The following is a 13,062-nucleotide window of genomic DNA, read 5'->3' on the forward strand; positions in this document are numbered from 1 at the left end:
ATATTTTTAAAATTAGTTCACAACTACGCAAGTCTCTTAAGAATGAAGCATTTTTAAACCATTTTCAAAAATAAAAAACTAAATCTCCATTTAATATCCACTTAATATTTGAAATATTGAAAATTTTGATAGTATTCACCTAATTTTTTGTAAAGTTAAATTTCAAAAACAAAAACAAGTTTTTAAAAATTAGAGTTTCATTTGTTTGTTTTATTGCCATTCTTTATCATATTTTTATCTTTTCTTTAACTGAATTCTTAGTTAAACTAAGAAAACCACAAACAAGTTTCTTAAAGCTCATTTTTTATTTTTCCAAAAATTAACTTGATTTTTGAAGACATTCTTAAAAAGTAGATATAAACCAAAAACAAAAATAAATAAATAAAATAATAATAATAAATAAATAAATAAACAATAAGTAGAAATGATATTTATAAGCCTATTTTTTTTTTTTAGAAAAAAAATCTAATAGTTTTCAAAACTTGGCTTTGCATTTTGAAAATACAACTAAAAAAGTCGATAAACAAAGGAAACAATCAGCATAAATAGTGTCTATGAAACTAATTTTTAAAAAAGCAAAAACTAAAAGCAAAATACAAATGAACAATTCAATTATTAATAAAATTCACCGAGGTATATAAATTAAAAATAGGACTCTATTCCACACAAAATTCAATTTTATGTATCCTTAAAAAGAATATTCACGAATAGGCCGATCTTTTAGACAAAAGAAAAAAAAAATTAAAATTTAAAGCTGTTCAAACATCTACACGGCATTCACTGTACTACACAATATATCAATTATGTTAAAATTTAACCGTTCACTTTGCAACTTTTCTTGCTCCCTAATAACATCCATTTTCTGTTTGTTAAAAAATTAATTATGTTATACTATGGAGTCTTATTGCAACTTCTCATTCATAACCTTAATTATAATCAATCATCATCAACCAACGAAATACAAAAGCTAATCTTAAAATCTATATAATATACGTTAAACTTGGCATTATTAGTTTAGGAGATTTACCTTGCGTGAAGATCACATTCATGCAATCCAACCTGATCAATATGCAAGACAAAAGAAAAAAAAAAAAAAACTAAATTCAGATATATTTCACAATCTTGATAAAAAAACAAACGAATAACTAATCATCTAACTATGACAAGATATTAAGGTTGCAACTATCTAAAACAAATTTCAATCGTGTTTTGTGACAGCTACAAGTTAGACTTTCTAGTGAAAGTAGAATTCTAAATAAGAAGTTTTGATGATTCAATTCATTGATGATGGAAAATGTCTCTAAATTTTGATGTAACAAAACGGAAAATGTCTCTAAATTTTGATGTAACAAAACATAAACAGAGATTAGTGGGGAAAGGTGTAGAGAATCCTTAGATATCGAAATGATTTTAAAGGAATTAAAAGCAAGATAAAGAGAATCTTAAAAGAGTGACCTCTTTCTTATTATGATAGTTTAATGCTAACTTCAGACACGGAGAAAAGTAATTCCAATATGTACTGAGATGTAGAAGATCGAGCAAAAGGATTTGATAGAAGATAAAGAAAAGACTAAAGAGATCAATATGTACTGAGATCGATTCTATGGCATTTCACTCTCAATTTTCAAGAGAACAAAAGCTCAAATTGACATCATCGATTCCTTTCATGATAGTTGAATACTAAATCGTACAAAAGTAATTCTAATTACAGAAAGCTAAATTTGAAATCAAATCAAATTGGAGTTAATGATCAAAGAAATGTACAAGATTCAGCAAAAAAGAATTTGGTACAACGTAAAGAAAAGACTTAAAAGATAGATACGTACTGAGAGATCGATTCTGTGATATTTTGCCGTCAATCTTCAAAAATAAAACTTCAAATCATTATCATACATTCCTTTCATGATAGTTAAATACTCAATTTAGAAACAGAGCAAAAGTAATTCCAATTGCTTGCATAATTGCTTGCATTTAGAAACAGAGCAAAAGTAATTCCAATTACGACAAAGCCAAGCGTGAAGTTATTATCAAGAAATGCAAGAGATCAAGCAAAATGAATTCTATAGAACGTAAAGAAAAAAAAGAGAACAATGCATTCTAAGAGATTGATTCTGTCACATTTCAAACTCAAATCTTCAAGAATACAACCTCAAATTATTGTCATCGATTCCTTTTATGATAGTTGAAAACCAAATTGAAAACAGAGCGCAAAAGTAATTCCAATACAGAAAAGACAAATCTAAAACCAAATGAAAAAAAAGTGAGAAAACAAGATCAAGCAAAAAGAATTTAATAGAAGGTAAAGAAAAAGAACGATAAGTACAGAGAGATCGATTATGTGACATTTCATACTCAATCTAGAAGAATAAATCCTTGAACTATCGTCGTCGATAACAAAGAAGATCCAACATTGACTATGCGATGGAAACCAGTAAAAACATTTTCCGGCAGAAATTAAAGCAAAACATCAAAACAAGCAGTAAAATCAAGACTAATGAAGCAAACTAAAGGTAGAAAACCTTAGACCGGCAATGTAAACACAAAAATTCTTTCCTAAATGAAGAATCCTAGAGTGAAGGAAAGTGATAGAACCTGAAATTGAACAGAGCCAAAGTAATTCCAATAACGGAAAGCCAAACTTGAAGTTATTGATCAAGAAATGCGAGAGATCCAGCAAAATGAATTCTATAGAACATAAAGAAAAGAAGAAAGAGAACGATACATTCTAAGAGATCGATTCTGACACATTTCAAACTCAATCTTCAAGAATACAACCTCAAATTATCGTCATCAATTCTTTTTATGATAGTTGAAAACCGAATTGAGAATGGAGCGCAAAATTAATTCCAAAACAGAAAATACAAATCTAAAACCAGATGAAAAAAAAGTGAGAAAACAAGATCGAGAAAAAAGAATTTGATTGAATGTAAAGAAAGAGGAAAAATAACAATAAGTACAGAGAGATCGATTCTGTGACATTTCATACTCAATCTTGAAGAATAAATCCTTGTACTATCATCGTTGCTAATAAAGAAGATCCGACATTGACTATGCAATGGAAACCAGTAAAAACATTTTACGGAAGAAATTAAAGCAAAACACCAAAACAAGCAGTAAAATCAAGACTAATGAAGCAAACTAAAGGTAGAAAACCTAAGACCGGAAATGTGAACACAAATTCTTTCCTAAATGAAGAATCATAGAGAGAAGGAAAGTGATAGAACCTGAAATTGAAACAAAGCAAAAGTAACTCAAATTACGGAAAGCCAAACTTGAAGTTAATGATCTAGAAATGCAAGAGATCCAGCAAAATGAATTCTATAGAATGTAAAGAAAAAGAAGAAAGAGAACGACGCATTCTAAGAGATCGATTCTATCACATTTCAAACTCAATCTTCAAGAATACAACCTCGAATTATTGTCATCGATTCCTCTTATGATAGTTGAAAACTGAATTCAGAACGGAATGCAAAAGTAATTCCAATACAGAAAAGACAAATCTAAAACCAGATGAAAAAAAAAGTGAGAAAACAAGATCGAACAAAAAGAATTTGATAGAATGTAAAGAAAAGAGGAAAAAGAACGATAAGTACAGAGAGATCGATTCTGTGACATTTCATAATCAATCTTGAAGAATAAATCCTTGAACTATCGTCATCAATAACAAAGAAGATCCAACATTGACTATGCGATGGAAACCAGTAAAAACATTTTCCGGAAGAAATTAAAGCAAAACATCAAAACAAGCAGTAAAATGAAGACTAGTGAAGCAAACTAAAGTTAGAAAACCTAAGATCGGCAATGTGAACACAAATTCTTCCCTAGAATCATAGAGAGAAGGAAAGTGATAGAACCTGAAATTGAAACAGAGCAAAAGTGATTCCAATTACGGAGAGCCAAACTTGAAGTTATTGATCAAGAAATGCAAGAGATCCAGAAAAATGAACTCTATAGAACGTAAAGAAAAGAAGAAAGAGAACGATGCATTCTAAGAGATCGATTCTGTCACATTTCAAACTCAATCTTCAAGAATACAATCTCAAATTATTGTCATCAATTCCTTTTACGATAGTTGAAAACTGAATTCAGACCGGAGCTCGTAATTCCAATACAGAAACGACAAATCTAAAACCAGATGAAAAAAATTAAAGTGTGAAAACAAGATCGAGCAAATTTTTTTTGATAGAATGTAAAGAAAAGAGGAAAAACAGACCGATCGATTCTGTGACATTTCATACTCAAACTTCAAGTATAAATCCTTGATCTATCGTCATGAGAACAAAGAAAATACTATGCGATGGAAGCCAGTAAAAACGTTTTCCGGAAGAAATTAAAGCCAAACATCAAAACATGCAATAAAATCAAGACTAGTGAAGCAAACTAAAGGTATAAAACCTAAGACCGGAAATGTGAACACAAAAATCCTTTCCTAAATCAAGAATCATAAAGAGAAGGAAAGTGATAGAACCTAACATTGGCAGTGAGAATACAGCGTAGAGGGAAATTTCGGATACCAGCAGTGGGAGCGAATTTGAAAGGGGCGGGAATGCTTTTATAGCCAGTTCGGCATATGGGTTCTGAGAACTAACGGGCTGGGCCTGAAAAGTAAGCAGACTATGGGCCCAATGGGCCTAAACTGACACCTACACTAATTTCCGCTAATTTTAAGGTTGCCCCCTCATACTGTAGAGGACATAAGGCTCAATAAGTCGGCCCAACAACAGAAAGGAGACAGAGAATGTGGTAGAAAATTGGGGATGTGCTCTGTTGGGGTGACTGTTCCCGTAGGTGCACAAAATTTGACAAAATTTGTCATTTTAGTACAGATTGAAATTGGATCTACTAAAAAAATCTCTCTGAATGGCAGTTGATGGAGCAAAGCTGAGAGAAAATGGCATTACAATTTTTCTAATTCTGACAGCGGAAGAAGAAAATAATCAAAACTGAGGAAAAAATATTGAAAATTACAGAATATTTGGGCTATCATAATCCGATTACCAGCGACTCCCATCTTAGAAATCAAGCGTTGGCAGGTGGATTTTGAGAAGCTGGTTCTTCTTGCTTAGTTTCTTGCTGGGTTCGGACCGCCATTGTCCCTGTCGGAAGAGAGGCGGCGGGGGAGACATTGACCCTCGGCGGTGTCGGGCTGATCCTTCCGTCAATGCAAGAGGAGCATTTCGTCTCCGCCCAGCTCTCCAAGTCGAAATGCCCGTAGCCCATTATGCTCATTCCCGAGCACAGCCGCCCAACCACGACCGCGACCACGGCAAACACAATAATGACGACGAGGACTCCGATGACCGGACCGACAGAGCCGCTTCCGGGATGGCCGCCGTAAGGTGGCAGCATTCCCGTCGCCGGCGGAGATTGTTGTTCAATTGGGAGTGACATTTGACCGGAGCAAGATCTGTAATGTAATGCTCCGGCAACAGCCACAGGATTTACTCTTCTGTAATGGCGAGAGATACCCGGAGCTCCAAAAAGATGGAGTGAAGAAGAAGAGAAAAGCAAAGATATTGCTAAGAGTGAGCAGTGGAGAAAAAGGATGGTTCTTTCACTGTAATTTTGATGGAAACAATAAGACCCCGAGCACTGTAAAAGGACGAACAGAAAAAGGCAATGTAATCAGAAAAGATGGAATCTTTGGGAGTGTTAAGAGTCCAATCTCTTTCCCAAATTATGCCCTTTTTTGCTGTTTAAATAATTAATAAACAAATTGTCAATTGACCCAAGTGAGCTATTTACAGGGCTATTCTTGATCAAAAGTTACTGTTTTTTAACAAGAAAATGGATAAACAAACAAATAAGAATTGCAGCAGAGCATATTTTTATGGAATCTGTCCAGGCCTACAGAAACTGGCTACGTAGAATCGGCTGAAATGGCTCAGTACTGTCACGTGAAGCCTCTGCAGATTGTCAACCCACTGATTTAAAAACTTTCTAATCTTTTTCTTTTGCTTATAACTTCCAAGAACACAGTCATGGAGTTTGGGTATCAGAGAAGAAAATGTATAGCATTTACCTGTTGATAAATTTTATAGAATTCATTTTGACAGCGTCTTCAGTGATCAGTCCTTGATCTTGAAATGGTTTAATTTCTTGGAACACAGAATAAAAAAAAGGGAGCTGAAACAAAACTGAGATGTCAAGGTCATTAAAATGGCATCTTGCCTTCTGGTGAGTTGCATTGACGCGAGCAGTGAGTGCCAATCAAAACTAACTATATACAGATCCAAATCTAATCCTGCTGACAATGTGTACAAAAAGAATGCTTGTATCCTCTTCTTTTCCTAGTACCATCTTCCAAGGGAGATATTTTTCTATAAGTACAAAAAATACGTCGCAGAGGCGATTGCTCGAACGTTGGCAAACACCTCAAGCTTGATGGTCTCTAAGACCTGTGAGAGTTTGTTCAAGAAAGAATGAGTTTTGTCGTTAAAACAGGCAGAGGGAAAGATGATCTCTATCCCAGCTCCTGTGGCCTTCTGCAGAGGGTGGCTAACTTCCTCGGTCGAGTATTTGCCTGTAAATATCCACAACTGTAGCTCAGAGGTGAGGCACTTCCCTTTTATGAGTCCTTGAAATAGCAAAGGGATGGTTGTTAACGGCACTGGCAGGAATATTGCTTGAAATGTTCGTTGAAGGGCTGAGATACGATGGTAAGAAGGAGTCAGTTGCTTGTGCTTCATCATTACATGGTTCATAAGTGAATGAGCAAGAGCTTAGTATAGCTACCTACGGCACGACAGATAATCATTTGCAGCCAAAGTTCCAGACGAGTTTTGCGCCTGATCTCCTTTGGGACTACGGTGGTCCTTCGGACTCAACAGTTTTTCCTAAAAGAGCATAGAATATGAAAATTAATGAGATGTTTCTACGCATAAACTTATAAAGAACGTACGAAAAGTGAAACTAACCATGAGGTTCATTGTCGAAAATGCAGACGTGGGGGTTGAAACATTCGAGTCATTTGAGGATCTTAAGAATGGATGGTCAAGGAGCGCCATGGCTGTTGGTCTGTCAGCTGGATTCCTTTGAAAGCAGCACTGGAGGAAGTCTTTCCCTTCTGGAGATAGCTTTTCCGGGATAGGCGGGGTTTTATTCAACACCTTGAACATGGCTTGATGCTGAAAAGTTCATATATCATTGTCGATATGTCAATCGGTACGAATAAAGCTTCTTGAAAGGTCTAGAAATTAGAAAGAACGAAAACGAGATAACAGGCTCACCCCTTCAAACTCACTCCACGGAGGTTTTCCATCCAGCATTTCAATTATGGTGCAACCCAGACTCCAAATGTCAACTGCCAAAGCAAGATTAGGGTTGGCATCTTTCAGCATAGCAGCCTTCATGACCTGAAATGAATTCAACGAGTTAAAAGAGAACATGCTGTTTAAAAAATTCACGTCGGCCGTGACACATACCTCCGGAGCCATCCAGTACGGACTACCCTTCAAAGAAAGATCATACTGCCCTGTCAGCTGAGTAAAAAACGAGTTTCGTAACTATTAGAACATTTATGAAAAGTAATCACATTCCGAGTTCAAAAATGGATGCAATGACCAAAGTTCACTGCAAATAGATGATATTCATTAGTACTCGAAAACTCACATGTTTTGCCATCCCGAAATCTGCAAGTTTGACGACGCCTGACGAGTCAACTAGCAAGTTTGCACCTTTGATATCCCTATAGAAAGCACAATAAAATGGAAAGAATCAACAATGGGAATGAAAAACTTATCACAGAGATTCTGTCTGTAAAAGAAAGAATTTGTCTTGCACCTGTGGATTGTTTTTGTGCTATGCAAGTAAGCCAGTCCAGAGAGAATATGTCGGGTGAAATTGCGAACAATAGATTCTGTAATGGCTCCACAACGTTCACGAACGTATTTATTTATCGACCCGGGATAAACATACTCCAAATATATATAGAAATGATCATCGATCTACATTCCAAAAATAAACCCGAATTTTAGAGTTGTCAAAAGTGATCGAATTAGTTCCTGATACAATAAAGCAATACAGAACACTTACTATTTCACTTCCATAATACTGTACAATATTTGGATGCTTCAGTTGACTTAGAACTTTAATCTCCTGAGACAAGAAAGGATTCCATAAGATTGCTCGTAAACGACATCTCCATTGTCGAGAATTTCTCTCGTAATGACAGCAGATCTTCAGGACAGACACATGCTCGCTAAATAGAATTCGAGAAAGTAGACGACTCAATACCTGCTCTAGTTGCTTTATACTTTCAGCACATTTAGGATCATCAGGAATGAGGTCAACTTCTTTCATTGCACATAAAGCTCCAGTTTCACTGGAAAGTATGAAAGTATAGCTATGAGGAAAACTTCATTAAACACTTAATTACACATATAACATTAGTGCTAAGCTTAGATCATACCTGTTGGTTGCAAGATAAACACTTCCAAAAGTACCACGTCCAATGAGCTTTCCTTTTTGCCACCGACTTTTCGTAGATGAAATGTACGGCTTCTCATTAACATGATGAACGCTCGACGAAAGCGACCGTGGAGATGATTGTGAAGAGTGTGCTAATGGAGGAGGAAGTGGCAATGGATGAGCATTGACATGACCGAGGTTTTCAGACCGATCTGTACTACTACTATCTTTTTGTAACTTAGAATGCGTCGGAAATTTCACATCGTTAGGAGATTTGGGATTGCTTACGAAACTTCGAGCTGACTGGCTATGGAGAGGAGAAGGTTGAGAAGTGTGTGGAGTCTTAAGGTGTGGAACTTTGGGAGAATTATTGAAAGGAGATTCCTGATATTCATGGCGAGTTAAACCAGAAACGAAAAGATCTCCAGTATATGATCTTCGTGGGCTAGCGGTCGGACTCGGTAAAATGCTTGTTGGGGCACTCTTTGACGACAATGTCTTAGGTGTCAAACTGTAGTTACCCCTTTGAATACTGGGATGAGTTGGGGATCCCCTGACTTTGCTGTTTGGAGGCTGATCCAAACAACCAAAAACAAACTCCTTAATCGAAAGGGATTTACCTGAGTTCACAGAGGGACTATGAGGGCTTGTAAATGTGGTAGCCCCAGTTCCTCCTGTATTGCCATTAACAACTTCCAACTTACAATCTGTAGCAACTCGCCTTTGATTGTTGCCCAGACCTCCTCCATTCACATTCGTTGTTGCACGATCAGAGCTCTTCCTAACAGTTTTAATAGCAGAATTACTAACAGAAACAGATTATAACAAAAACTGAACAAAACCCTCTTTCCCCTTTACGATATAGAATAAAAAGATAACAGAAACAGAAGGAAGTTAAACGAAAATGTCATCAGTTAGTAGGGCAAAAGTCGAGTCAAAACATGAGAAAGCTCACCGGACAGGAGTTTCAATAGGCGAAACCACACGGCCTTGGCCAGAAAACCAAGAATCGGACTCTGGATTCCGAACCGGGAATAACTCCGGCAGAGGCAAAGGCTGGGGCAAAACCGGCGAGGACCAACGTTCGGAACCCCCAAGAGGCGATCTAGGCTTTGCAGATAAATCAGGGGAATCGGGAAATGATCGGGGGAGTTCAACGCCAATTTCTCGATCCGTAACATGCCGGAGCTTCCTCTGTCTGGTGAGCCGCCGCTGAACGAGCGATTCGGTTTGAACAACAGAAAAATTAGAATCGGCCGCCTTCTGTTGAAGCCGAGAATGTGAAGCGCTTTTGTGAAAGAAAGGCATCTAGCTAAGCTGATGGCGGTTTCCAGGCCGGTGCCGCAGCCCGCCGGTTACATGTGCATAATCACACCGACCTTTTCCATTTATTTTCCCCAGAAAAAAGTAAAAAACGAAAAAAAGGGAAAAAGTCCCTAAATGGCTTTAACCCGATTTATCGCTGGTTTGATTATCTTAAGAATCGCCTAATTTTATTTTTATTTTTCTTGTTCCTTCGTTTTTTTCTTAAAATAAAAGGTTTTGGGATTTGAAAAATCAATAATGGGAAATTCAGATATGGGAGCGACGACAACTTATTTGCTAGGCTCCTAATAAAACGACATGTTGACTTAAAAAAAGTGTTAAAATTTGGAAATTGTTAAATTATGGAAGTAGGTCAAAGTTGGTAAGTCCAAAGACAGCGTGTGCGTACGGATGGGTCAAAAAGTCATGGAGGGTATGGCCAAAAATTGTATTGTTTTACCAACGATAGCGCGTGGGATACACTTGACCTTGGAAATTGGAGAGTGTCGTCGACGCGTCCGACAGGGAGGGGAGAGGTAGAATACAGATGGCATTGGTCTTTCTGGCGCGTTCATATCACGTGCCACGTCATCTCCAGGTTTTCTATTATTGACTGAGCCGCAGATACCGAGTCAAAGACTCGGCCCTTTCTTTTTCCTTTTATTCAGTTGTATTAATAATATATTGATTTCTCAAAAGACTTGTCGCTCCTTTCAATCAATTTCATAAAATTAAAATATTCCATAATTATAATTTTTAATAATAATAATGTGTGAATTAAAAATAAGTTAACAATCAAATTCAATTAATGAAATAGAGATTTTCCTTTTCCGACTTTACTCAAGATCTTTAAAATGCGTTTAAGGGAGAGGTTACCACACCCTTGTAAGAAATGTTTCATTCCACTTTCTGACCGACGTGGGATTTCACAATCCATCTCATTGGGAGCACAGTATCCTTAAATCCTTCGAGCCCTTTTCCATTCGATGTGAGATCTCATATTGTTTTCGATCCTAGAAAAATAAATTTTATTTTTTATTTTTATTTTTACCAAATGTCGTACATATTCAACTATGCAGCCTTGTAATCTTGGCACACTCACCCAAAAGTTTTTAGAAGTTATGCAAGTTTTTAAAATTAACAGAAAAAAAAATTGTTTTTAAAATTTAGTTAAGAGTTCATATGTTAGGTTGTCCACCTTAAGAAAGAGGAAGAAAACTAAGTGAAACTAAATACAATTTTCAAAAGAGATCAAACAGTCTCCCGCAAACAGAACACAAGCTACAATTGTGTAAAACAAGCAAGAACACCGTAAGAACACCATATGAAACCAGATATAGATAATACATATAATATTCAAAGGGCATGCTGCTAAAACATGCCTTTCAGCAGCAAAAAGTAAGCGTTACTACATTGTTACAGCTATTTAGGTTTATTCTCCAGCGCCACTCTATTGTGTAACAATTCAATGGACAAGAGGGTTCAACACCTGTCCAGTGAAAAGCAAAGTTCCTGTCTTGTCTTCCCTGATCAAAAACAAGAACGGCCGGTTGGCAACAAAATCGATTATATCTCCAAAAGCCATGCTCCTATATGCTATGACAACAGCTGAAGCAGCCGCAGCTTCTGTGCCTTCTTCATTAACCTCAATAAACGCCTTATGGAATATCTTTGAAACATGAAGGCCTTGAGCTAATGGGGAGTCCACCATTTCCAACAACCCTCCTTCAGTGAAAGGTAACACCAATCCTAACCCCTTTAAAACATTGGAAACTTCAATCCCAAAGGAAAATTTGAACTTCGGAACCTTGAATTCCCCCACTTTAACCTTTTCATATGGAATGTGGCGGTCGATGAACCCGGACTGGGAATCTAACTTTTCGATCAAATGTGGCAACCCATCCTTCGAATCTGGGAGAAAAATGTACATAGAAAAACGACGTGGGTCAGATCCTTGTTTGTATGGCAATGCAAGAACCTTAAATCCATCGAAGGCAGCTACATATTGCTTCTTCTTGCTGCTCATAAAGGGCACCTCAACTGACTTCCCATCAAGAAGGTAGAACTCACGCTTCTCTGTTTTCGAAGCATCAAATTCCTCTTCCCAGGCCCCTTTGAAGTAGAGTGCATTCGCGAGGATGAGCTTAGAGAGACTATCAATTGATCCAGGGGGAAGAAGCTCTGTGATAAGTCCATTAGTCTGTTTTTCAGCCCATGAGTTCACTTCTGAAATCACTTCAACGGCCTTTCAATTCAACCAAAGAAATGATAAACAACATCATCAAACACTTTCCAAAATAATTTCCTTGAATTTTCATGTTCTGGAGGATGAAAGTCTCTAATTTAGGGAATGATCAGGGTTTATAAACAAAGAATACTCTCTCCGTTGGTATACCGTGGTATGAGGCGGGAAGCGCAAAGCCAAGAGAGCTTAAGCTCAAAGTGGACAATATCATACCATTAGAGAGTCGTGTTCGTCTAACACTATGTTAGATTACATATTCAGCAGAGGCACAGCAAAAGAAGATGTAAGCAGTAAGAAAGAACAAACAATGTCCATAGAAAAACGTAGCCCTAAATGATTCCCAATTTAATTCCAATTATGAGAACGAAATCAAACAGCCTAAGAAAGAAGAGTGTATCAATCACCTTAGTCTTGAAATCGGCTTGACTGAGCAAGGCCTTATAAACAGTGTCGACAACCTGTTGGAAAGAAGGCTTGAGAGAAAGCGATTGATCGACCCAGACGCCATTTGCAAAGGCGAGGCGAGGTCCGCCGCTGGGAGAGGCATCGGCGAAGACCGTGGCTACGATTTGAGAAGCGAAGGAGTTGAGGTTGTCGGTGGAGTTCGATTTGAGGAAGGACAGAAGTTGATCCAGCGGGGGGCCCTTGGAACCAGCAGCGACAAGGCTGAGAAGCACATGGATTGACAAGGGCGAGAGGATAACGTTGGAGGCCTTGGCTTCGTGTTGGAGAAGGTGCTTGGTGATGGCCAGAGCAACGTCGCCATGGCTTCTAATTGTTTCTCTGATGTCCATTTCCGGCAGCAGGAGAACGGGTTCGAGATCGATGAATCGCGAGTTTCGAAGTCAAGTTCTTCCGTAGTTGAGAATTTAATGAAAGCGTGAAATCGACGAAGAGTTGAGACCGACAAAACAGAGCACCTTGGTCGCCGAACTTGGCTTTTGACCCGTATCTCACGTGCGTTGCGCGTGGAGAATATGCTTGCGTGATGGTTAGATGAGGTTTCATTTTTTTTATTATTTTCCTAAAATTAATTTTTTTTACCAATAAATTTACTAGCTTGTATCAATATGTTAAAGTCCACTAGCTTGTATCAATTTGGT

General features: G+C 37.3%; 2 protein-coding genes across 2 annotated transcripts; both read right to left on the bottom strand.

Moving 5' to 3' along the window:
- Positions 1-4,741: 4,741 nt before the first annotated feature.
- Positions 4,742-9,894, bottom strand: LOC111805095 (mitogen-activated protein kinase kinase kinase 5). Its single transcript, XM_023689987.2, has 11 exons — positions 9,365-9,894; positions 8,411-9,190; positions 8,236-8,323; positions 8,035-8,097; positions 7,783-7,946; positions 7,612-7,687; positions 7,425-7,481; positions 7,230-7,355; positions 6,918-7,127; positions 6,736-6,836; positions 4,742-6,646 (listed from the first exon to the last, which is right to left on the bottom strand). Exons 1-11 carry the CDS (start codon positions 9,715-9,717, stop codon positions 6,547-6,549), a joined length of 2,118 nt encoding a protein of 705 aa, XP_023545755.2. The 5' UTR covers positions 9,718-9,894; the 3' UTR covers positions 4,742-6,546.
- A 1,143-nt stretch (positions 9,895-11,037) lies between these two features.
- On the bottom strand, positions 11,038-12,871 carry LOC111805817 (serpin-ZX). Its single transcript, XM_023691052.2, has 2 exons — positions 12,364-12,871; positions 11,038-11,959 (listed from the first exon to the last, which is right to left on the bottom strand). Exons 1-2 carry the CDS (start codon positions 12,751-12,753, stop codon positions 11,180-11,182), a joined length of 1,170 nt encoding a protein of 389 aa, XP_023546820.1. The 5' UTR covers positions 12,754-12,871; the 3' UTR covers positions 11,038-11,179.
- Between the last annotated feature and the right edge of the window lie 191 nt (positions 12,872-13,062).

This window comes from Cucurbita pepo, chromosome 11 (genome assembly GCF_057944985.1).
Source record: "Cucurbita pepo subsp. pepo isolate OVF chromosome 11, ASM5794498v1, whole genome shotgun sequence".
Taxonomy (NCBI): Eukaryota; Viridiplantae; Streptophyta; class Magnoliopsida; order Cucurbitales; family Cucurbitaceae; genus Cucurbita; species Cucurbita pepo.